Source organism: Pygocentrus nattereri, chromosome 2, assembly GCF_015220715.1.
Source record: "Pygocentrus nattereri isolate fPygNat1 chromosome 2, fPygNat1.pri, whole genome shotgun sequence".
NCBI classification, from domain to species: Eukaryota; Metazoa; Chordata; class Actinopteri; order Characiformes; family Serrasalmidae; genus Pygocentrus; species Pygocentrus nattereri.
Window position 1 is genome coordinate 25,034,593 of NC_051212.1, and position 25,732 is coordinate 25,060,324.

At 39.9% G+C, this 25,732-nt stretch overlaps 1 protein-coding gene and 1 long non-coding RNA gene across 4 annotated transcripts in view; one reads left to right on the plus strand and one right to left on the minus strand.

Annotated features, from left to right (window-relative positions):
* LOC108428584 overlaps positions 1 to 4,353 on the minus strand; it is a 29,103-nt gene extending 24,750 nt beyond the window's left edge. Inside the window, exons 1-3 of one of the 2 annotated variants that reach the window (XR_001857941.2) lie at positions 4,217 to 4,353; positions 3,549 to 3,654; positions 365 to 450 (exon numbers count right to left, since the gene is read on the minus strand). This is a non-coding gene — a long non-coding RNA (uncharacterized LOC108428584). Of the gene's footprint in view, positions 1 to 364; positions 451 to 3,548; positions 3,655 to 4,216 lie in introns of those variants that run through there. The other variant, XR_005129086.1, reaches the window with a different exon arrangement.
* sema4f (sema domain, immunoglobulin domain (Ig), transmembrane domain (TM) and short cytoplasmic domain, (semaphorin) 4F) overlaps positions 4,320 to 25,732 on the plus strand; it is an 82,358-nt gene continuing 60,945 nt past the window's right edge. The window contains exon 1 of one of the 2 annotated variants that reach the window (XM_017699672.2): positions 4,320 to 4,935. In XM_017699672.2, the coding sequence (XP_017555161.1) occupies positions 4,815 to 4,935 (121 nt within the window). In that variant the 5' untranslated portion in view covers positions 4,320 to 4,814. The remainder of the gene's footprint in view (positions 4,936 to 25,732) is intronic. The other variant, XM_017699671.2, reaches the window with a different exon arrangement.

A 25,732-nucleotide genomic window follows, 5' to 3' on the forward strand; every position in this document is an offset into this window, starting at 1 on the left:
TCTATGTAAAGTGTACAAAATTGTAGAAACAAAAGACAATTTGGCAAGGAACAAAATACAGAGTGATCAGAACAATGCATTTAATTAAAATGCAAAAGGAGAAAACAAAGGGTGACTGATAAATAAAAGTAACATTTTGCTGAAAAATAAGACAGTTCAGTGTAATTCCATGAAATCTGTGTTTGCGAAGCTTTCAGTGTAATTAAGATCCTAAACTCCTACTCTGAGGAGCTTCATGAACACAGGCCACTGTATCTATTTAAATGCAATATTAAATAAGAATATTAAACATTAAATATGTTTTGAGATAAAGATGTACTTTCACATGTTTACCTCCTAGAGGAATAGAGCAGATGCTTTGTTGTAATATATAATGTACAGTCTCATACATGTTTATATGTAGAGGCACTGGGTGCTCATTATCTTCTGTAGGTTTTGGAAGGTCTTCAACTAGATGTAGACAAAGCACACACACACACACACACACACACACATAAATACTTCACATTCAGCTGCTGGCTAGTACATGCTCCAGATAAACATTTAATCCAATTTTGATAGCATTCCTCTACAGCTGGGGAATGACTGCTTCAAGGTCACCTCGCCAAGAGTGAGACTGATGAGGACTGGCATGACAAGAACACACACACAATGTTGATACAGTGTATGCCCCCTACACTTGGTGGTGGCCCCTCTTTCTTTCTTCACAAAAATGGCATTTCTGTATAATAAACTTGAATAGAGTCAGCATATACAGACTATACCTCGACACAGAATGCAGTTGCAATTACCATCAACAGTTTGCTTCTTTTTTTTAGTGTGTTGGTCTCTTTTTCATTTTCATTCACAAATATTCACACATTCCTGTTAATTTACCTCAGTGTTAATCCTGTGGTTTGCATTCAGACAGATATTGTCATTGTCTTAAAAAATCTCCAAAATTGTAACTTTAAAAGGCAAAATATGTTCTTAACCTTGGTGGGTGGATAATGGAGCGTTTCACTTGGTCCATTCTTCAAGAAATATTTGCAAAAAGCTTGGTTAACTAACCTTTTCCATCCCCTTTTCTTTTCACTCACTGACCATCACCAAGTCATATTACTGTTCATTCTTTCAGACCTATGAATCCATAAAACCCTCTCTTCCTTGACTTTTGTGTCACTGCTCATCATATGGCCTTCTAGGCCTTCTCTGCATTATTTCTGTGAAATAAAAAATACATATTTGTAATTTTTAGTTCTTTTTTATTTAATACAATCATCATAATTGTTATATTTAAACTCAGAGGGAATAGTACACTTTTAGTTAGAAACAAAAGGGTTAAATTCTGGAAAAATTGTTTTTAACATGGCATCTAGGCTGATACAGCCAAGTGCGCTTTCCCATTGGTTAAGCCTTCAGGAGCTGAACTGAAGGCTTAATGTATTGGATTACTCACTTATATAATAAGCAGCTGAAAGTGGAGTCAGCCAATCACGTTTAAATTTAAAATGGGTGGGTCCATTTTTCTGAGGGAAAAAAAAAACATCACGCTAGGCCTTGTGAAGGTCACTGACTGTGAATATGAGCGGCAGTCTAACCAGGTTTCAATAAGCTGATAGAAATGGAAATGCACGCACACACTCCCTCTCCCATTAAGATATCAGTGGTGCCCCACTCACTGTCCAGTGCAGGGCTCTCTGTGTAAACCCTCTCTGTTCTTTTGTTCATGCACAGCGGATAGCGGGACCTCTCTTACAGGGTTCAGACCTCATGTTGTGCAGCTTGCTCAGATCAGGAGGAGAATAATAATGCACCCCACCAGATAAATTGTGTGACAATCCTTTTAAGTCTCTTTTAGCCTGCTCTCACTGATTGGTGTCGCTGTAAATGTGTGCACTTTTAACTTCCCTCACATGATGATGCATGTGAGGGAAATTAAAAGAGACGTGCGCAATAGCTGATCAGAGATGAGCTTGTTTTTTTTTCTCATAAGGTAAGAGGTCTTAGGTTTTGCTGCTGGACACTAATACTAAACAGTTATTAGTGGGGAAGCTGCTATTTAATCATTGTTGACAATACGTGCTGTCTTTTGTCTCTTGGCTTGAAGGGACTATTTACACAGCAAAATCCTATTGTTGTCATCTATACTCTTGACAATAGACACCCCTTTCGAATGAGTGAATTAAGCTACTTTAAGGTGCTCCCATTACTGACATCAACGTTTAATTTTGTATTCACGCTTTGTAAAATCTCATTGAAAAGCATCGATGATAGAATGGAACGATCTGAAGCAGCCGTTCTTAATCCTAAAGTCACTGTGCCCAATGCCAAGCAAAAATCTCTCATAAAGCATTCTGCATTCTTTGGAATGATGGAGCACCATCAACATCCTTTAGGATGGGTTTAAATGGTGTTTCTGATCCAGAACTAAAAATCCAACATCAGTCCCTGACTTCACTAATGCTCTTGTGGCCAAATGCAATCAAATCCTCACAGCAATGTTCCAACATCTAGTATAACGCTTTCCCAGAAGTGTAGAGGCTTTAATTGCAGTACAGATGGACAAGCTCCCTATTAATACCCTTCACTTCAGATGAAACTTTGAATAAGCAGGACTAAACTTTTGGAGATATAGTGAATACTGAACCTCTAAAGAACCATGTGCAACAAATTCTCTATCATAGATGACAGCCTTTAAGAACCTTTGAAGCATTCAAATGATTTTTTGATTTGCCATGGTTCTGTATATAACTGTTCCCTTTGCCAAATAGTCCTCGAAGAGTCTCTTATTTTAAAGGTAATACATTGAATAAACACCTGTGATGTTACCAAAAGTCCAACTAGTCATAAATAAACATTGGGTGAATTTCAGACTGATACCCTTTACTGTGTAGTGTTGTAAACAGTGTTGTTTTCTACAGTTTGATGAGAGAGGAAAGAGTAAAACCAAAGGACCTGGCTTGGGGAGAGCACACACTGCTGCAACATGTGAGCATGTCCAGTTTCTGAAGCTGTGAAAGTGCTGCAGTATTCACCTGTCCAGAAGAGGGCGCCTGGTTGTAAAATCTAAACAATAAAGCTGGATCTTTACGTGGCGTGTTCATTTTAGTATCTGTATTTAGTGATAAGGGGGCTGTTTTTATTTTCCTCAGTAAATGAGGGTTAGGTTTGTTGACCCACTTTTATTTCCTAACTGCTCTGTGTGTGGTTTATTCATCTCTCTCTCTCTCTCTCTCTCTCTCTCTCTCTCTCTCTCTCTCTCTCTCTCTCTCTCTCTCTCTCTCTCTCTCTCTCTCTCTCTCTCTGTGTCTCTCTCTCTCTCTCTCTCTGTGTCTCTCCCCCCCCCCCCCCCCTCCCTCTCTCTCAGTGCTGTGCAGACCCGCCCTTTGTCCCTGTGTCTGTGTGGTAATCCTGAAGATCCAGGCTGCTCTGAGGCCGTTCATTCTCTCTCGTATTACACACATCCAGATGGCCACTGGGTTATAGAGCTGTGTGTGTGTGTGTGTGTGTGTGTGTGTGTGTGTGAGAGAGAGAGAGGAAAGCAGCGCACTCTCCATTTAGCTCACCTCGTCCGTCATTTACAATCCTTCAGCAGCGCTGTGGCAGCACCGTAGAGTATTATGAAGCCTCCATTCAAAACATCTAATCTACTGACTGCTGGGCTTTAAATCCCTGAAATGTTAAATAGGAGCCACAAAACATCAACAAAACAACCAATAATTATGATAATAAATAATAAATAGTCTACTACTACTAATACTACACTCTAAGTGACATGGTAAATAACAACACACTACCTTTTATTAGCCATTTTAACGCTTTTTGTCTCATAGTTTCTGATTTACCAAATTCTGTATTAAAAGTAACCCAAAATGTGTCGTCTCCAACTGAACACACTGATGAGTCTATTTGACAGAATACTGTTTTTAACACATGTTTTAAGAGTGCACTACTGCTATTATTACAGTAGTAATAATAATATAATAACATATAATAATAACATAATATAAACGTTAATACTGCTATTATTATAACTACTACTATTATTACAGCTACTACTACTGTTATAATAACGGAACTCACATACAGGCCTAATACCTAACACGGTCGTAATAATAATAGTAATAATAGGTACCATGGCTACTGTTGTTTTTGTTGAATTGATAATTTACTTCTGTGAATGTGAATAATGACGATGATGTAAAATAAGGGCAGGTCACGTGATACGTCTTACCTGAAGCTCCTGGTGGGCGTGGCTTGGTCTGATCTGGCCCCGCCTACACGTCCCCTTCTCGTAGTCTCTGCTCGGCTCCTATGAGCGCTGCTGCTGCTGCGTCTCTACTGTTGAGCTGTTGACGATTCTGAGCGCTGAGCCGCTGTAGAAGCGCTGAGGAACATACTGTGGGCTTTCTGCCGGACCTGATAGAGGACCATAAGCGCTTGTGCGGCGACTGGACCGGAGGATCTGCGCTCAAACGGGGATCAACTCCGGACAAGTTGGACTTTTTAAAACAGAGGACGTTACACGGTTTTATCCGCTTCTGAGCTCGTTTACTTTCGCACCTTGTTCGGCAGGAAATCAGCGGCGAATCCAAACCCAGCAGCTCTGTGTGCATCAGCCCGGTGTGTTTACCTTCCAAAGTAGACGGAGGGAGAAAGAGGACAATAGCCTTTCACTCATCAGCTCTATTGCTGCTTTTTTCTTTCTGGAAAACGCTTCTTCTCTATATTTCCCTGAAGCCGTGTTGGTGCGGTGGCTCTGAGCTGCAGGTAAACGCGGACTGACCACGATGAGCTGCAGCTGAAACTGGACGCTTCTCCACTTTTCTGTAATGTGGCTGAGCTGCTCGGGTCGGAGCGGTATGAGGCCGCTCACAGAGCTGCTGCTGCTGGCGGGACTCCTGCTGTTCTCCTCGGCCCTCTGCGCGCGGGCAGCGGCCATCAACCACGGAGGTGAGTCCAGCTAAAACAGTTCAGGCGCCGGAGTGTCACTAGAGGCTGAGCAGCTCAGTGAAGTGGCGAGACTCGCTTTTTAAACGCAAACATTGAGTTTCTGGGCAGGAAGCAGGTGCTCAGCTTCAGCTGCTCGCTTTGGGCTTCAGAAAGTGGAGAGATGTTTTAAAGTGGAAGTGTCAAATGTTATGTTGTGGTCATACTACATTGTCCAGCCTACAGTGAGTGGAATGTAAAGCTGCAGGTGCATAACAGAATAACTCATTTTGCGTGGCTGAGAACAAGTGTTTCTTGGAGCAGTTGCAAGGAATCTGAACTGTTTTTCATAAGACAGCATGGACTGTAGACTAATAACACAGTATTATATGCAGTAAAGCAGTCTTGCTTTGTGTGGTTGAGTGTGAGGAGCAGCAGTAAAAAGGACCGTTACTCTTTTGCTTTTAGCTTATAATGAGGAGATAATAAACCGAATTTGCTGCACAGCAGAATTTTATCACCTACCGTGTTTATATGAGTCCAGCTGGAATCATTCATTTTCTTATCTAGTCCAAAAGCAACAAGTGAAAAGTTTTGAACATCATTCATATTGTTAGTCTTTTGCAGTTACAGCACTTTATTCATATGGAAGCTTTTAAGGACTCAGCTCTTACAGTTAGTTCAGAAGTTCTCCTCTGTGTAATAAAGATGTGTACAGCATAAATTCTGACAATCCCCTCTTTGTGTAACTCCCCCAGGGGTCGGCCCTGTTGGCCACACTTAATTCTCTCTTGCTGTTCTGGAAAAAGGATGTGTAAGAGGTTTGGGACTGTTTCATTGTTTATCTGTTAGGACAGACATCAATCCTGGTTTGCGTCTTTATTGTTAAAGCTTAGTGCTGAATGGAGAAATCCCTAGTGGTGGCCATATGGTCACGGCCGAGGCCAAATCCTCCATGTGACCAGGCATGCATGGTGTAAAGGTACTGTGGGCGTAGTGTTGTGATGTGTTATATCTGATAAATTGCACAAATCCTCAATAATTTGCAGAACAGATGGAGTTTTTAGTCACTGAGATTGACACCTGTCTTCGTGATTCATGTAGTAAGTGTGTAGAGCAATTTATCTAAAGATAAAGTGGTACACTGTGGCTATAAGACACCTGCTCATCCAACATTGCATCTGAAGTCAAGGGTATTAATAGAGAGTGAACCCCTCTTTACTGCAGTAACAGCCTCTACTCTTCTGAGAAGGCTTTACGCTAAATGTTGATGTGGGGATTTGATTGTATTCCAACTCCAGAGCATTAGTGAAGTTAGGAACTGATGTTTGTCAATGCCACTCCAAGGTTTTGGTGTTCTTACACTTCAGGAAACACAGTTCTGCTGCTCCACAGCCCAATACTGGGGGCGCTTTATGCCCCTCTAGCCGTCACTTGGTTTTGGGCTTGGCATTTCTATTACATTTTGCAATTATATGTCTGCCTGTGTGCACTGTAACACCTATGTCAGCAATGGACACACCTTAAATATTTAATAAAAGATGTATAATTAGACATTTAGGGGCATCTTTGGTCATAGATTAAGCCTAGCCTTGGACGGAACTAGAATGCCTGTGGTGCTTTTTTTCAATTAAAATCTTTTTCACTCTTGCCTAATGTTGCTTCACTGTGATCTGAAAATCAAAAAGGATCACATGTGAAACCTAGGACTCCATAACGACTACCAAATGCCCCTTAATGCAGTCATAATGAGTTTTGCAGTGGCAGACTTGCTCATGATGCCTTCAGTGTGTGGTCCCATAGTTGAAACGTCAAGTTTTACCTAACCACACTGAGCTTGCCACAACTTGTGTGTGGGAACAGAACTGCGCTGATCTCCTTGTGTAGTATGCAGTTGCTTTTGGCTAGCTGTGTTTCTAATACCCCTCACATGACACTGATTAGGAGCTGCAACACAATGGCCATCAAAACCCACAGTGGAGCAACCTTATGAGGCATGACCAGCACAATGTTTTGTGCAGTACTTTACCAAGATGAGATGGGAAATTATTCAAAGCCTGAGGAAACTTCAGGAAATTTTGCTGCAGTGCCTAGATTTAGTAAAAGATTTGTTCTAGGGCTGTCCCTTCTAATTCAATAAGTTTACTGATCATTTGTAAATTTTAAACAATTTTTGGTCGGTTATGATTTTGTAATTTAAATATTTGTCTTTATTTGTCCCCAACTGCTCCCCGGGCGCTGCAGATTGGGCTGCCCACCACTCCGGGCAAGTGTGCTCACTGCCCCTAGTTGTGTGTGTGTGCTCACTAGAGTGTATGTGGTGTTTCACTTCACGGGTGGGTTAAATGCGGAGGTGAAATTTCCCCGTTGTGGGACTAATAAGGGTCACTTAATCTTAATTCTTTATAACTGAATTATTATTCAAACGGAATATATTTCTGCAGCAGGACCATGTTAGGCACCATTCATGGTAATGAATCTTCAGGTTGATCTCCAGAGAGTCCTTAGTTAGGATCAGCTCTGATGCTTCTGAAAAAGGCAGCACACACACCCCACATCTTTATACTAGACGTGGCTCTCTTTCTTCATTTTTGTGGAGGCATATGAGCTTGTTGAACAAGAGCTGTGGTGTGTGGCCTCCTCACTGGCCTTCTTCTATATCCTTCCACTTTTTACCTTTTTCAGATGTTATGTGCATGATGCACATGGCTACATCAAACCTTTATTTCTGTAAACAGCTTGTGCATTTTCTTTACATCCAAATATATGTTTCTGTAAAGCACCAAATGATTGTGAGATCCATTTGTCTGTTACAGACCATATATGAAAGACAATGTCTGCTGTCTCGCAAGGAGAATATGGGCTGTTTTTCCCAGTCAATGAAAAAGGAGGAGTTCCACCTCAGCCCACTCAGGGTCTTGACCTGTGCATTCTCCACCAGCATCACTCCTTCACTGTAGGAGGTGGAGACTTATTCATCAGCAGAAAGCATATTTCAATCAGTGCCTCTTACAATGAACTCATGGATTGTTTGGCATGAAATGCCACAGCTAACGTAAGCAGAGCTTTGCCTGCTGGGTTAAATGAAGAGCCAAACACTGCAATTTTCTGTGTGGAGTTTGTCATGAGGGTGAGGGTTTATTCATACAGTATGTGCTCCAAGAATCCGCTGACTTTCTTTACTCTCAAGATGCACTGCTTCCCACTGAATAACTGAATAGATCCATTGCTTGGTACAAGGTTAGCTTTGCGGCTTAAACTTTAATGCATACGCCTGAAAATGTTTTTTTGGTGGGCGTTAATATTTCACAGCTTTTCTCTTGGGAGCTCTCACGCCTTAATTTGATTTTGGGAATCAGTGCTATTTTGATTTGATTATCTTTTCTCAAGGTTATATTCTTATTAGCCTGTACGCGACTAGGAAAAAACATGCCCTGTAAGCATAACAACAAGGGAGGGCTCCAGACTAAGAAGGTCAAGAGGAGGGTCGCCGACAACTGAGGTCAGATGTCAAGGGTCATTGTGCTTCAGTGAACAGATTGTCCAGATTGATTTGGGGATTTTGTCCTGAGCTGCCTTTGTCATGTTTCCTTTGGCTTAACTTGAACTGTCCTTGCAGTGAGATTTAAGTAAGTTGTTAGCTAAAGCCTTATTAGCTGGAAGGCCACACTGATCCAGAATCAGCTAATGGCCACAGGCTGTGGCCACACTGCCCCAACCCTTTGGACCCTTTGAAGATTTATTACTGTCATTTTGTTATACGTTTGATTTACAGTAACTTCAATGTAATTACCTGTCATGAATGTCTTCACTGTCGACTTCTTATCTCCACAATAGCAGATTTAACAGGAGGCGGTAATAAAGCATGCTGAAAATTAAATGGAAGTTAAAGGCACACTTTTTTTCTGTATTGACAGATTCGAGTCTATATTTCTCACTTTATTCCATTAGTTTTGATGTCAAAAGAAATATGCCAAATTCCAAAAGGAATTTTGTTCCCAGCAGAAAAATACAGTATATACAACAAGGTCTATGTACCAGATGTGTCTATGTATCAAATTAAAATTCTTTAAAAAATCTCTCAAATAACGAATGTCATGTGGATTGACAGTTTTCAGTGGAGCCTCACCATCTGTTCAGTGAGCTATGAGTGAGAATTTTATATATATATATAGTGAATATAATATTACACTGCTTCTGTTATTGCTGGCTATGACAGCAACTACTAAGAGTTAGAAGCCAGAGTAGTGTTCTTCCAAAGAGAGTTGAAGTTGCAGGTAGCCAGTGTTTACTGTCTGTCTGCCTGTCCTAATAGTGCAGTAATTGTGTGATGTGTAATGATGGGAGGCTAGTGTGTAGGCACACTTGCTTTATTTGCACAGAGTGGAGCTGAATAGCAGTGCTGCTCTAATGTCCACGGGGATAGTTGGCAGGTGAGAGGGGTCATTCTGTCTGTGAATGTGAATATCATTGCTGTTGTAACGAAACCTCTTATCTATGAAATGGTAACTTTGTAGGAGGAGAAAACAATACGCTTAGGTGTGTGCTAATGTACTGAGATATTGTTCCAGGTAGGTTGGGCAGTATGGCAAAAATAGAATGTCATGATACTTTAAGACATTTTCAAGACATTTCATGGTATTTAGAGTGCACCAACACTACCACATTTAAAAGTACTGACTACTATTTTACAAACTCCGCTTATTTAGGAACTGCCTATGTAATCATGTTTGTTTGTAAACATGCAGTTGGTTAGGGTTCCTACAGTGAAATCTGATGTATGCTCAGAAATGATGATAATTATCATCATATTGCCCACCTGTAGCTCCATATCAATTTAGGCAGTTTCTGTTGTATGGGCTGAAAAAGTTTAACCTTTTTACCAAATTGTTTCCCAGATTTATTTAATTAGGCATGCACCAATACAAGAATATGAATTGTGCGTGATGCCAGTGTTCTGTATTTTTCATGTACATATCTGCTGATGCTGATACCTAAATCATTTTTAAAATGGGGAAAAGTTTCTGTTGGGTTACTCATGCAGTGAAATGCATAAAATACTGCCATTTTAGCCCAGCAGCCAAGTGTCACCAAAACGTTTTGATCTTTGAGAGTGTAATATATACATCAAATATGGGTGAAAACACTTTTTAAGCAACTATCTGTTGATACTGTCAGGGTTGTGTTATCACTGTGCATCCATTCATTATAATACTAGTCATTTCCTTGATGATTTTGTTGGCTGCCACATGTTTTTGATAACTTGGCCAATTGGAGCTAAAACAGGTGACAAAGAATGCTAACCATTACTGTGAGGCTTCTTTGGCACGCATTCATTGATGACTCATTATGACCACATTCCTTCTACATATTCATAACTCACTATCGTTCACCCACGTGTGACGTACACACACACTGGCACACACTGGGTGATAAGCCACATGCTTTTATGTTGTAGGTCAGAGCATTTCATGTCATGCTTAGCCATGAGATGATATGTTCTTTAATCTTTACTGGTGGAAACATTTATAGAAGCTTGTGAAAAAGCAGAAGCCATGACATGGCTTATGTCTCTCACTTGACCTATTTCACTTTACCTCTGTCTGTTGTGGCATAACTGTCACCCTGCTTTGGTGTATTTTGGGGGGTAGGGAGTGTATGATGAAATGCACACACTTGCACATGGACATGGACATACACATTCAGTTACAAATTCTGCTGTTAAGAAGCTTTGAATACTCTTAACAATCAGCAGAGGAGTGTTTGTGCACTTTAGTAGATTCTTTTATGTAGCACTAAAGCAGTACTGTTGGCAAAGCCAGCTTCCCTACAATGGGGTGAACATTTCATGATGATTGGACCAATAGAAATGGTCCATAATACATCTTCACATTAACATACATTAACATTGAGAACATGTTTTCCCTCTTCTGTGGAGTTACTAAGGATATGTTGTGAAATTGATGTTGGTCAACTTGGCACTGCAGAATTTCTGAGGAACAGAGGAATCGTTAGGGTTAGACTGGCTGAGCTATTCTTAGGTTATAGAAGTGTGCGATAAAACTTTTTGAGCCTGCTGGTGGGCCCTGGCCATGTAAGGGGTTAAACAGTGATCTGGTTACAGCAATTTTTCAAAACAAATCATTACAAAAACATGTCAATAAAACCAAACTAGTGCAAAACCAAGAGGCAGTGGGATTTGACACTATCACACAAACCTTTTGGCAATATGGTGAATGGATCAGTTACATTCATGCTTTTTAGCTCCTCACTAACAATACATACACTATATTATGGAAATTGACATGTCTTTGCTGAGCACTTATGAAGCTGATTAACCTCTTACCTAGCATCTCATTGGTGATGCTCTCAGAGACTTGGATAGTAACATGTATCCGCATGAGGAATTGGAGCCTTCTGTGTTTTCTATCATTACATTAAAGTAGCACAAGGCTTCTTTTTCTTGTTGTACGCACTTTCTGTTTCCAGGTGAGGGCATGAGTTCATTCAGAACACAATCAATTCGTGCTTATTTTTATTTCACTTAATCAGAGTAACAATCAAGTGAAACTGATGTGTGACTGATGTTCTCATTCATGTGTTCAAATTGTAGTTCGTGACACAAAAAAATCTCAGAATTTTTGGCATTGTTAGATTTGATTTGATTTTGCGTATCAAATAAACACAACAAAAGCTTTCAGAATATATATTATAAATGGAAAAGAGTAGATAAAACAGTAGAAATATCCACTTCAGCCAAAAAGGCTAATTCTTTTACTTGTACTCAAGTAAACTATCACCACAGTGCTGTTTCTTAAGTATGATTTTCAGAATTTTCATTTTCAGGATTTCCACCCTTCATTGAAGGCAGAAGGAAAAAAAAACACCCACACCAGCAGCATCTGGATAGCAGGCATCTGTGAGTAGGCGGAGCTTTACAAGGCTTAAGGTGCAGTGTAGTAGGCAGGTAGTGAGTGTATATGACTGTGAATATTTGGCACACCTGGAGAGGAAATGACTACCTCCACAGTAATAAACACACACAGTCACTCCCTCTCTGGTGGTCTGGGTAACTGAGGCACTCCTCAGCTGCATCAGTCTTACTGCCTGAGCCTGAGGTGCGTGAGTGTATATACATTGTGTAATAATAAATGTTCTCACAAGTGAGGTTTTACTTTCAGTATGGTGAGTCTACGTCAAAATCATGTGCTTTGTGGGGTTTTGTCACAGAACGTGTGAAAATCGGTGCAGTCAGGTGCTCGACTGCAGAGCTCTTCTCAACTGTTGGCCTTTTTCAGCACCCTAAATCACAGAGATGCTGCATTTGCAGAAGGTTGCAGTGAACATATCTCACAGTTGCCACTAAATGCACGCCTGCACTGATTGGTTGACCACTCTCTGAGCTAATGAATATTACATTAAGCCATCAGCAGTGACGAATGAGGCGACTTGCTGTGGGTCAGCGGGTTGGGCTTAGAACTAAGAAGCTGTTGAACTCAGCAGCTACTGATGGGAGGATATTGATTATAGGCATGAAATGATGAGGCTGAGGAATATATGCATATTGATCTGGAAGTGGATCTTTCAAGAACGCTTCAGGATGCAGTGGTTTGCTTTGGCCTTGTTAAATTAGTTTTGCCCACTTTCCTCTAGCATCTGCCTGTCTGCTTTTGGCCTAAGTCTCTTACTCTTTTCTGTCTCTCGTTCTCTCTGTCCTCCTCATCCCTCTCTCTCTCTTTTTTCTCTCTCTCCTTTTCCCCTAGTTTTCTGTCCCCTCTCTTTCTCTCTCTCTCTCTCTCTCTCTCTCTCTCTCTCTCTCTCTCTCTCTCTCTCTCTCTCTCTCTCTCCCCTCTTTCTCTCCCTTTCTCCCTTGCCTCTCTCCTGTCTCTCTTTCCATCTCTCTCTGTTTCCCTCCTATTTCTCTCTTCTTTCTCCCTCTCCATCTCTCTCTCTCTCTCTCTCTATCTCTGGTTTGGGGTCCGCTCCAAACTCAGCAGTGCCAGTAAGGAAGCCCAGCTTGTGTATTCAGCTCTTAATGGCAGGATGCAGCCTTGAGAGAACAAAGGAAAGCTGTGGAGCGCTTTCTCCACACACACACACACACACACACACACACACACACACACACCCTCACACTGCTTCCCTGTTTAAATCAGTAAAGCCCTGACTAATGGATTTGTGTGTCTGTGCTGGATGTGTGTATGTGTTCATGTTGCAGAAAGCAAAGGGTGTAAAATCCACCCCTCGTTAGGTCTCTGCTCTCTTTCTTTCATCCCTCTTTTATTGGCCTCTAATTGGAGACTGTGGTGGTAATTAAAATTGGGAGGCTTGTGAAATACTAAGGAGGGATTTCAGTAGTCAACCAGAGTAAAATTTGCTTTCTTTTTCACCCATCATTTGGCTGAAGATGAGGGTTCCTCATATGTGCCTCATAGGCATCTGGTAGCAGTTGTTATATTAGTCTGGGGCCAGGTCTGACTATTGTGACTGTGTAAGAGGAAGAGGTAAACTGGTATCTACATACACAGACAAGGGGTGGCCAATATAGCGATATGCTGACATTATTATGGTAAATTATTAAATTATGTCACAATACACTTTGTTGTATATCAGGGCTATCAAGAATTATCTCACAGATACACTAATCTCTGCCCCAACCACAAATAATCTACAACAACATCAGTTTCCATTCACTTTAGATGGGAAATTCAGCTTCATTAGGTGAAATGGGATTTGTCCAACCTGGCAGCAGTCATTATAAAAGAATGCATTTGTGGGTGGTGCATAGATCAGTTTTGTAGGTTATTTTTGTAGTTTATAACTGCATATACTGCATAATAACAATTAGATCATCTGATTTTTTCTTTCTTTTTTTGAATGCATGGTTAAATGGTTTTTCTCTATGACAAAAAAAACATATTTTTTTCTTTATAGCACCAAAAAAGGTTCTTCTTTTATTTTATATATAAGAACAATGTTTCCTTAAAATTTCCAAAGATTATATGTAGATCATGGTTTATTTAGAACCATTTGTATTAACAGTAAACTTCTATTTTTTCTTTAATTTTTTTAAATGTACACCCCCTAAAAAAGTGGTTCTTTGAGGTTGCTTAAAAGTCCTAGAACCTTTTTGTTGTGGTACTGTAAGGACCCTCTTTTTGCTAGTAGTGCAGCACTACTGGTTGCTAGTGAATTTTGTCCATTTCAACTTGTTTGCAAAAGAAAAAACTAAATCTCGTGATACATATTGTGTATCCTGAGGTAGCTTTTGCCAAATTATCCAGGCTTCATCCAGACACACGTCCATATGGGTGCACAAAACACTGTACACCAAATGAACCTGAAACAACTGCGGCTTCTGTTGGTGCGGGCATATAAAAGCAGAATGCTGAATGATTTTCAGCATGCGATCGAGAGGCTGTGCAACAGATGCTGTGCTCACTTTCATTCTCTTTCGCTCACTGTCATATGAACCTGAAAGCTTTGGCTTTCTCTTGAGAGAATGAAAAAAAATCTGTCAAATAGATGATTTTTCATGCATGTGCATTATGCTCTTCTAGAGCTTTTTAACAAATGAAAATGGTTTGGACTTGTGCCAAGTAGGCCACTGTAAGAATACAGTGTGGCAGGAAACTCTATGTGTGTGTTTTCCACAGTATCCCTCTCTGTGGTTTTGTGTGTGTGTGTGTGTGTGTGTGTGTGTGTGTGTGTGTGTGTGTGTGTGTGTGTGTGTGTGTTCGGTAAAAGCAGTCTGGTTGGAAAGCATCATCATCTGAGCCCATTATAGTAATTGAAGTGTTCAACTCTGGCAAAGTGTAGAGTGGGTACTGTGCCAGACCTGATGAGAGAGAGAGAGAGACTGAGAGAGAGAGAGGATTAGAGAAAGAGAATAGAGTGTGAAAGAGAAGAGATGGAAGAGATAGATAAGAGAGAGGAGACAGAAAGATGAAAGAGAAGAGAGGAGAGAAAAGAACAAGGAGAAAGTGGAGAGAAATGGGGAGAGAAAGAGTGAGGAGACAGAGTGAGTGTACGCATACACAGCCTTTGATATTATACTACAACTTCAGGAGGGGCCACATTAACTGAAAGCTTTATGAGAGAAAAAGGGAAGGAAACTGGAGTGGACGGATGAGACAGGTGAGTGCAGCTGAGAGAGAATGGCAGATCAGAGGGCTCGCAGAAGTGACTCTAATCATACAAGATTCAGTGCTATTAATGTTATCCATTAATAGGATTTTATCTGGCCCGTCTGTTCCTGCCGCAGCGTCACATGCATTATCTTTGCTTAAACTGCACTCATTCCTTTCATACAGACAGAGAGCCCAGACAGAGGGTGAACTTGATATCAGCCACTTTTAATGACTGTTTTTAGAGGTAGAGTGTGCATCAGCAAAGATAATGGGCTGCACCAGAATGGAATTCTTTTACTGTGCATGTTTTTGCAGCGCAATCAGCATTTTTTGTATGTTTTCACTGTCAAATATTTTATCTCCAAAATGGGACTTTATATACTCCTAGCAAATGGCGTTCTTTGGCAGAACATGCTCTGCTATTAAAATAGCAATGCCATTAAATATAGAACCACTCAAAGAACTCAGAAGGGCCATTACAATTTGTAAATGGCTCTGTGCAGTTCAGAAAGTGGTCGGCATTAAAGTGCATCATCCTAATGCTTCTGTAGTTGCTGCCACAGAACTGTGATGATCAGAAGAAATACAAATGTTCTAGTCTGTATTTTAATATTATGGACCTCATTGGCAAATATCTTCCTGAGGTGTTCTTGAGAAAGGTCCTAAGAAAAAGTCTAGGTCAGATTCATGACATGTTCACAGAACTGTTCACACCTTTGTGTTCTTGAGTGTGTGTAGATTCTAGAAAACATTGATGAATGTCAGGATCTTAGTGAAAGCTGTGTAAGTGGGTTTCTTCTAAGGTAAGTTGGTAAATGAGGCCTGTTGTTGTTATCATTTTTACTGTCATTAATATTAGTAGTAGTAGTTTTAGTAATATTGTATGTGATCTCCGGGATAGAAAACCTGTTAGTTCCTGTCAGATTGTATATTTTTTAAAGAAACTATCTAGATAGCCCTAAAAAGGGTTCTGCTACATGTCATAGTCAAAAGACTTATATAGACCTATTTTTGTCAAGGTTCTAGGAGCTGGAACATTTTTCCAAATGTAACATAATGTTAATAATAATGACACAACACCACTTTACTGTTGATATATTTTCTTCAAAAGCTACTAAATTTTTAAATGAACTATCTTACATAAGATGATCATCTTAAATTAGGCCATCATGCTCAAACTACTCAAACACATGGCTATATACAGTTTTACTGAACAGTTCATCCATCAATGGACATTTTATTCATTTACTAAGAGAAAATAAGGGAACACATCCTCTCAAATATGCCGTTTTTGAAAGCTTTTAGCTCACATTGTTATTTATTTGCTAAGTTGTATATCCAGGGAAATGTAGAGGACATGGAAACTCACTCAGACAATCAACCAAACAGGTAATTTGAGCAAGGAGCCCAAATGTTTACACATGACTGTAAATGCATGACATCACACAGTGTGACCTCAGGCTGTATTTGTTATAGGATTGGATCTGATATATCCTTTTCACCCTCCGAAACCGCATCCAGCATTTTCCACTTTTCTGCTGATATCCACCCAATACTGGCACCAGGTAATAGATCAGTGTCTCTCTACTAGTAATGGAACATTTTCTTTGATCCTTTCATCTTTTATGGCTAGACGTTACCTGTATTAGCTGTGGTTTATTCACCAGTCAACTCACCTGTTACACACTTCCTCTTTCTTGTTTACACATGCTGGATGAGGAGGAATATCTGTAGACACACGCCATTGGTCAGCAGCAGCGCTTGCTTGATTTTGATTGGCTGACAGCTGTTTCTGTGGTGTCTGTTTGATTATTGATGGAGGTCACAGGACTTAATCCAACATCCTGCAGTAAAGTTGGAAAACTCAGCCATAGGAAGAACTCTGTTTTATCTCGGCTTAACCTGGTTCTGCTGGCAAACCATGAGCACTGCTCTAGTGTGAAGACACACACTTTTTCATGTTTGCCAATGACCTAAAATGTTTTTTTAAGGAATTAAGGAATTTTTGCTTCCCAGACATAGTGTAAAGCTGTAGTAATTCAGCGCCAACTGATTCTCCAGCAGTTTACTGTTTATTTACAGTAGTCCGACTATATTATACAATTCCAAAACTGAATATAGTTTTTCCTCCTGTACTCTTCTATTCACAGTATCTACAATTCTCTTTTGCTACTTTATGTAGTACCATATGTAAACATATAGACAAACAGGACAAATATAGCTACCTTCACATCACTTGATCATTCATATGCACATTTCATATACACATACATACACATTTTTACAGCAGCAGACTTATGTTTCTCAGTCACATCATGAACTCTGAAGTCTGCAAACACAACATTAACCAAATATCTATAAATTATAAATAACATTAGGATGAACTAATAACTGAAAGGAAAAAACAAATAAAGGAAATTAATGAAAACTAATAAAACCACATGGAATGCTAGGAAGCTCAGCCCCCCTCACTGCAATATTTAGAGACTGCTTGTATATTCGGAGGCTGCTCAAGACTGTACAAAGTATTGGTCAATGTACCTGCGTGCTTTGCGAATAACAGTTAATTTCCATAAAATCCATCATTTTAACTTCTTTGACAAGAAACCTGAGCTGTTTCTAACCATTCTTCTCCCAGAATGAGACATTCTTTACAGCAAACTGTAAATCGACATCAGCTCTTTTCAGTGTAACAGCCAGATCTTTGTCAGCACCTCCTACCACACATACCAACCCCACACACTCAGACACTCATCATCACACACTGTCGAATACAGGAAATGCATTTACTCCTATGTTTTCTGCAGGAAGCTCCAGGGTAAGAGTTTATTCCCAGTGTGTGAGTGTGTGAGTAAGTTAGTTGACTCATAGGGTTTTGCTATTAGTTCAGTGCTAGGCACACACCCTACTCACTAACACGCTGCCATAACCACCACTGGCCTGATGCAATATTGATTTCAGCATCAGCTGATCCTCATGTTAGCTAATGACACATTTCCATTGTTGTGCAAAAAGAGATGATTGTTGATGGAGTTTTTGGAACCTGCTGCTTCTCAAAAATAGTGGAAAACCCATAGTGGTGTTAGGTCACTCCTCTCACAGGAAATCACCCACCTATGTTTCTGTTTTGATGACTAACATTCAAAGTAACAGCACTTGTGGTTGGTCTTATGCTTTCCATGGAAAAGTGGGCCTATGTGAGTGGGGTTTGGTTTGATTCCTTTTAACTGTGGAATTCAAACTGAACACCCTTTTCCACTTTCCAGATGTTTCAGTCTGAGCCTGTTTGAACTGAGAAACATGAGCAGCAGGTGCATGTTGGCTGGACTGATGCTGGTCCAAGTGTCTGACAGTAAGGAGATCAGGGCTAACCTGAACACTTCACAGGACTGTGCACATGGACCTCTGGACTTTATTTCACTTTGATGATTGAGCAACAAGTCTGATCAAAATAGCACTAATAAACTGGACAATTAGATTTGTGTTCAAACTGGAACTTTGGTCTTGACTCGATAGGTCTGGATGTCATTTCTCAAACCAAGGGCTTGGGTGTGGTTCAGATTTCACAGCCTGTTTCTCACAGCCCATCTCCCATCTTTAATGCATTTCCCCCTGCTTTAGTTTATCTCCTTGCTTTATTGTTATGTGTCATAAAACCTTGTTTGTCCAAAACCAGAACTTTTTATTAGAAATTTTATTTTAATGTAATGCTGTTAATGAAAAGACATTTTAGATTGTAATATAGGACCATTAATATGTAATACTGAACTGTTTCTATTAGTCCATTAGTCATGAAATGTCCATGTAATCTAAAGGGCAACTGGTATTTTTAAAGGGTTTAAAAATTAAAACAACAAAAAAAGGAGTTAGAAGTTTTTTTTTCCATTACCTTAAAGTTTTTTTCCTTCTTATTTCTATTACGTTAAAGGGAAATTCCTCAGATTTTTCAAAGCCATAAAGACATAAGCATACAGAGTGATGTGAAATGCCAAAATCGTCACAATTATGATGATAAAAAGTTGCCTCTGAAAGCTACCCGACAGAAAGCTGTTACCTGAAATGGTTGTTAGTATGTTTACTTATGCCTTTTGACATAGTTTTGGCCTAAAATGTTTTTAATCCACTTGTGATGGAGAGCTGCTTGCAGGGAGTAAGCCAAAATAGAAGAAGATAATATTTTAAGATTTATTATCATTTACCATGAACTGTACATATAAAACCTCAGAATACATGTCTGTGTTTACTGCTAGTATTGGACATTAAGTAAAATGGCCATATTTGTGTTGAACATGAAGTGTGACCTCCTGGTTGCTTTTACCACCTTCTTCTTCTTCCAGCTGCTCCCTTTAGGGGTTTGCCACAGCGGATCATCTGCCTCCATCTTACCCTATCCACTGCCTCCTCTACTTTTACACCAACCATCTCCATGTCCACCTTCACTACATCCATAAACCTTCTCTGAGGTCTACCTCTTCTCCTTCTACCCGGCAGCTCCATCTCCAACATTCTTTGACCAATATATCCACTATTCCTCCTCAACACATGTCCAAACCATCTCAACCTGTCCTCTCTGGCTTTATCTCCAAACTGCTACACCTTCATTGTCCCTCTGATCTGCTCATTTCTAATCTTGTCCATCCTTGTCACTCCCAACGAAAATCTCAGCATCTTCATCTCCGCCACCTCCAGCTCAGCCTCCTGTCTTTTAGACAGAGCCACAGTCTCCAAACCATACATCATAGCAGGATGCACTACTGTCTTGTAAACCTTCCCTTTCACTCTTGCTGCTATCCTTCTGTCACACATCAGCCCTGACACCCGTCTCCACCCACTCCATCCTGCCTGCACCCTCTTCTTCACCTCTTTTCTGCACTGTCCATTGCTCTGGATGGTTGACCCAAGATATTTGAAGTCATCCACCTTTACGACCTCTACTCCTTGCATCTTCACCACTGTACAGAAATTGAATTCAGTTCTCTACAATGAAACATTTTACATCAACCTACTCTGAATGACTTTCTTTATGACTCAGGAATTTAATTATGGAGTTTTGAAATTTGTTGGTGGAATTCGTCTTCAAACAGGTTTTATTTCACACACTGGAGTCACTTGTGTTGCTGCCATCGTACTTGCTCCACTGAGGATTTGAACAAGCTACAGTCAGGTTCTGATTGAGTGCTGGGGGTCAGGGCAGACATGGGCATCAGACATTCAAGTTTGGATCAAACCAATTTCAGACCTAAATAAAGCTCTAATTCAAACATCTATTTTGTTCAGATCATGGCTTCAGTTAATCAATTGTGGTTGGAGGAGTAATTGTGAAACTATGAGGAAGAGAGAACTCAGAGAATTTGGGCTGGAGGCCTGGGCGGCTCTGCTTGATGCTAAAAGGCCACGTTCCCTTCTCTGAAGCTCTTTGAGTTGAGTGTAGGAGGCATTGAAAACAAGAAGAAGACAGGGAGCGGTAAGAGTGTGAAAATTAATTGCAGAAGGGGATAGTGAAGATTTGGCAAGAAAATAGCTAGAATGCAGGCAGCCGTACTCTTTCTCTTAAATTTTAGTTATGGTGTGACTCCATTTACACCACTGCAGTGCTTCCCATTGCAGTATTTCCAATCGTATATTACTAATACAGTATTTATTGTAAAATATAATTAGATATTCATTTGCTCCATATGGTGAGGCAGTGTCATTGTACTTTGATGTTGACTGTTAATATCCATAATGCAAGTGACCCACTAAATCTCATATGGTCTCAATGCATACATATTGCCAGTGGCAATCAGTGGCAAAGAGCCATTTACTCAAAGCACAAAGGCTAAAGAAATAATAAAGTGCAAAATATAGACAGTTCTTCAGCAAACGGGTCCTTCTGCTTACAGTTAATCATGGATCACTATGACACACTTTAACAAAAATGGTTAAAAAATAAATACTTAGTTTTAGAGGATGAGTACTAAAGTTGATCTTAGACTAACTATAGAATTTGAGCTACATGCTGTCTTTTTGTTTTGCATAGACAAACAACTCTCTCTCTCTCTCTCTCTCCCTCTCTCTCCCTCCCTCTCCCTCCCTCTCCCTCTCTCTCCCTCCCTCCCTCCCTCCCTCTCTGTCTCTCGCGCTCTCTCTCTCTCTCTCTCTCTCTCTCTCTCTCTAGCCGTCTTAGGCCATACTGTAATACGTCATAGCTCGGTGTCCGAAGGCACCAGGCGACGTTGCTTGACAACAGTCAGCTGAGATTTGTGATTAGGTACAAAAACAGGCTGTAAATAACACAGCGCCAGATATGAGCACAAACAAATGGATGTCTTGGTTGCACATGAAATATTTGAGGAAAACAGAAATGTCGGTTTTTCTGTGCTTACATGGCAGTGCTGTCTTAAAACCTTATAGCTCTGAATGTAGCTTTATAGAAGTTTGTAAGATTGAAGTGTCTTAATATAACATTTATTACATCGACTTTGCTGCCTAACATGTACACACATCACATTTACTCCAGAAACACATTTTGATGAGTTAAAGGAGATAAAGACACTAAATATATTGGTGGACGAGACAATAGGTAGGACAGGATTAATCAGCTTCATAAGAGCTCCACAAGGACATGTTAATTCTATAATTCAGTGAGTACAGTATCACTGAGGAACTGTGCAAACCTGATTGGTGCCATTCATTATTAACAATGCAAAAACCTTTGCTTGTCAGTGGCAGATCTCACTGCCTCTCGGTGTTGTGCCAGTTGTTGATGACTTGTCTTTATAATTGGGTATTTGATTCCAGTTCAGCGATGCACTTGATTCAGCCAGTGCTAGCACCTGAACTACAGTTCACTTGTTCAGTAACCACTTCTCTCTTCTCTGTTGAGAAGTTAATAGTTTGTCAGAAATTCTAATATGACAGCAATGATATGTAAGAGCAATACAGTGCTGTTGAAGATGCAACAACATTAAAATTCTTGACCAAAACTGAAAAGGAAATTCAAGACACAAACTGTCAGAGTCCAAAAACTGAAAGTTTTTCATGTATTTATTTTTTAATGTGCTGATTTATGTTTTTTTTTAAATAAAACATAAACAGGAAAACTTTAAGGTAATACAGAAGATACACTTTTATTGTAGATAAAATCTGGTTTCAATAAGACAAAAGTGAGCTGAAAATAAAACAATTTACAAAAAAAATCTAAAAATAGATTTGCTAAAATTATTACAGTCTGTAGGCTACAGAATGTGCCAATGTCCTCAACAATAGAAAATGATGGTGATGACTTTATTTATTGTTTAGTTACATGTTGCACTTTGGCACTGCTGTTTGTGAATTTTTTCATCATTTTAAAACCTGTGGCTATAGATCGCACCATTGGGCTAGCAGTGACTTTATTTCATGCTTCTGTTGTTCTGCTGTATTCTACATCTAATGAATCTAAGAAGCAGTTCTGAAGTGCTGTACCCACTCTTGATGCTTGGAATGAACACAGATGTCCTTCACAGAAACTGTGAAATCAGTGCACAATGACTTTTATCACCTCTGTTGATTTGCTGCTGCTCAAACCATTTAAACGTGTCTGCACTGATTTGTTAAATGTAAGATTTTTGTTCCTTGGGGCAAAATCTGAAAATACCAGTTTTGACCATATTTACTATAGGGGTGTGGCACCAAAGTACAAAAGCAGTTTGTGATTTCAGTTTTGTTTTGATTTATTCAGGTCTGAAATAGTCTGTGGGTGTGTTCGTGTGACATACAGCATTTGTTTCTCTGAATATGTGAATGGGTGTCTGACATTTCCTAGTCACTGAGGGAATCATTATACGAAGGTGTGACCAACACACACGACTGGTTTTATTTCTGCTCTCTTGTTCAATCACACCGTGTGTTCAATAAACACACCGTGGCAATTGAAGGTGAAGTGCAGGACAAGCACAATCAGAGACTCAGTGGTGGAGGGAGGGTGATGAGGGAGGTCGTTTATCAACAGAAAAGGACAAGGACACCAGTGGAGGGAGTTAATGCGCGTTTGTAAATCTTTTACCTCTAGAGTTTTCCAGTGACCTGTGTCTGCATGAATGCAGTGTGTCACATCAACACAAGTATTGTATTTGTGCTTTTGGTCCCCTGCCAGTTGTTTGTCCCCTGTTAACTTACCTTTACCTAGAAATCAACAGAATATGTAATATGACTGGAGGTGTTTAAACTTCTGCATGCAACTGGATATGTGAGTGGCCATTTTGGCTGGGCTTATTCCTGCTGGGCCCAATCATACCACTGCCACTGTGTGCAAGTGTGCATTAGAGAGAGAAGCCACACACCCTTCCCTCTTCTGCTGCTGTTCCACAGCAACACAGTGATGCAAAGCAATCTACCCTCAGGGACTCTCCTCAAGAAAGAGAAAGAGAGAGAGAGGAAGGACGAGTGAAGCACTGAACTAATGGTCTAGTCAATTATTCACTCGGAATAACCTTTATAATGTGTTACAGGATGTCAGCACAAAGCTTGATTCAGAGCCTGTTTGTTTTTGTCTAGCAGTATGAATTTAGAAATGCACCTGGAAATGTGTTTGTCATATAGTTTTATGTTATATGTACATGTATAATGTTTAATTCATTTTAATTTACTGAGGAGCTTGGATTAGTATGCAGAATACAGATCACATTGACCTCTAAACAGTGTGTGTGTGTGTGTGTGTGTGTGTGTGTGTGTGTGTGTGTGTGTGTGTGTGTGTGTGTGTGTGTGTGTGTGTGTGTGTGCGTGTAAACTGTGTTGTGTTTGTTCATTTGACACACAGCCAGGCTTGCCATTGTTTGATGGTGGGAAAATAATTTTATCAGTATTACTTATCATCATGCTCTACAGGATAAAGACTAACAGGGCACTCAATGTGTGAAAATAACTGCCATGTAAATAAATAACGCTCAGTAACCTACACATATGTACATCAGCAGAAACAGTTTGATGACCTTATGAATGATGAAAGCGCATGGTTTTTATATGCAGAACTACTGACTAGACTGCAGGTACATTGATAACTTCATCAAATTCAGATTTCCTCTTGTGTTACAAACACATATGAGGTATAAAGTCCTATGCAAAAGTTTGGGCACTCTGGTCAAATAGCAATTTTGTTGATTTTCTAAGTGGAAAAAGTACATACCCTTTAAAGAGAGGACAGTCTGCACATTTAAAAGTTAAATATCAGGAAAAAATGGACTGTTTACCCCAGAGCCCAGAACTGTTTACCCCAGAGCCCAGAACTCAGTATTACTGAATGTGTTTGGGATTATATGAATCATGAGAAGCAGAAAATGCATCCAACTTTTTAAGGCAGATTTTGTTGAAAAACTGAAAACAAGTCTCCTGAAAAGAATGAAAGCTGTTGTAAGAGCAAAAAACAAACACACTAAATACTGAAAGGTTTGATATTAGATTCCGTTTTTAAGGCTGCTATGTAGTTAAACATGGTTATAAAGGTGTTTTATGCTTTTTCCAGATGCTGAAAAATTAATGACTTGTACTTTGACCATTTTAACTTATTCTGTGTATTCTGGGTATTCTGTGACTATACAGTATAATGAATTGCAACATACTTCTGTGATACCCAGCTATAAAGGGATTAACAGCAGAAAACAATGAAATAATTTACGTAAGTGTTAATTACAGTTTTTCACTAGTAATATAAATATACGGATAAAGAGATATATAAAATAAACAGACATTTGCAAACCCTTCGTACTGCAAACCCACATCCATGTGCACACACGCACGCACGCACACACACACACACACACACACACACACACACACACACACACACACACACACACACAGTGCCAGCTATGAGCTCAGTGTCATTAATCTTGCTGTATAAGAGGTGCTAGCCTGTATTAGGAGTAAACTGGCCTGCACACGCACAGAAAGTCCTCGAGGAGACACACATTCAGCTACACACTGCCCTTCTTTCTTTCTTTCCTTCTATCATCCCTTTCTGCCTTTTTAGACTGTCTCTTTTCCTCCATGGTGATTCACAGTGAAGACAACTCAATTCAATGTCCACAGCACCAGCTTAGAGAAATGCAACTGCAAAAATATTTGATACAATTTAATTATTTACCTTAATAGTTATTAATGTCATTGTTAACATACATAATTATTTTACTGAATGTTAATCAACCATCTTGTGTTTCTTCTGAGATACTTGTTTAATCCTGCTGTGTAATGCCAAGTCTTATGGCATTATTTCCCCAACAGAAGTGTGACCTCCCTGTGGTTAAGCCTGTTTGGGTGTGAGGGGGGGACAGTGGGCTTCAGAATTTCAGAGGATTCGTATCGCCACTGGGGCTGAGGTGCAGGATAGGGGTGAAGTGATTATGTTTTTTAGGGAGGGGTTAGAGAGGTTAAGGCTTCAGAGCTTTTGGGGTTAAGAAGAGATTAGGGAACAGATTTGGAGATTTCCTAGAGACAGCGGCCCAAAAATCAAGTGAGGGTATGATGCCCACAGATTTGGAAAGAGCTAAAGCAATAACATGGTTTACTGATAGGTTTTGCTAAAGAAGTTTAAACAAAACTACAGGCAATGGCTAGGAGATACAGGACCACATGCATGTACATGAGGAGGTACAATGTAAAATGTGACTTCATGCAGCTGCAGTAGATGCACAGAATCCATCTGAAATGAACGTTCAGTATACTGGCTGTAGTTA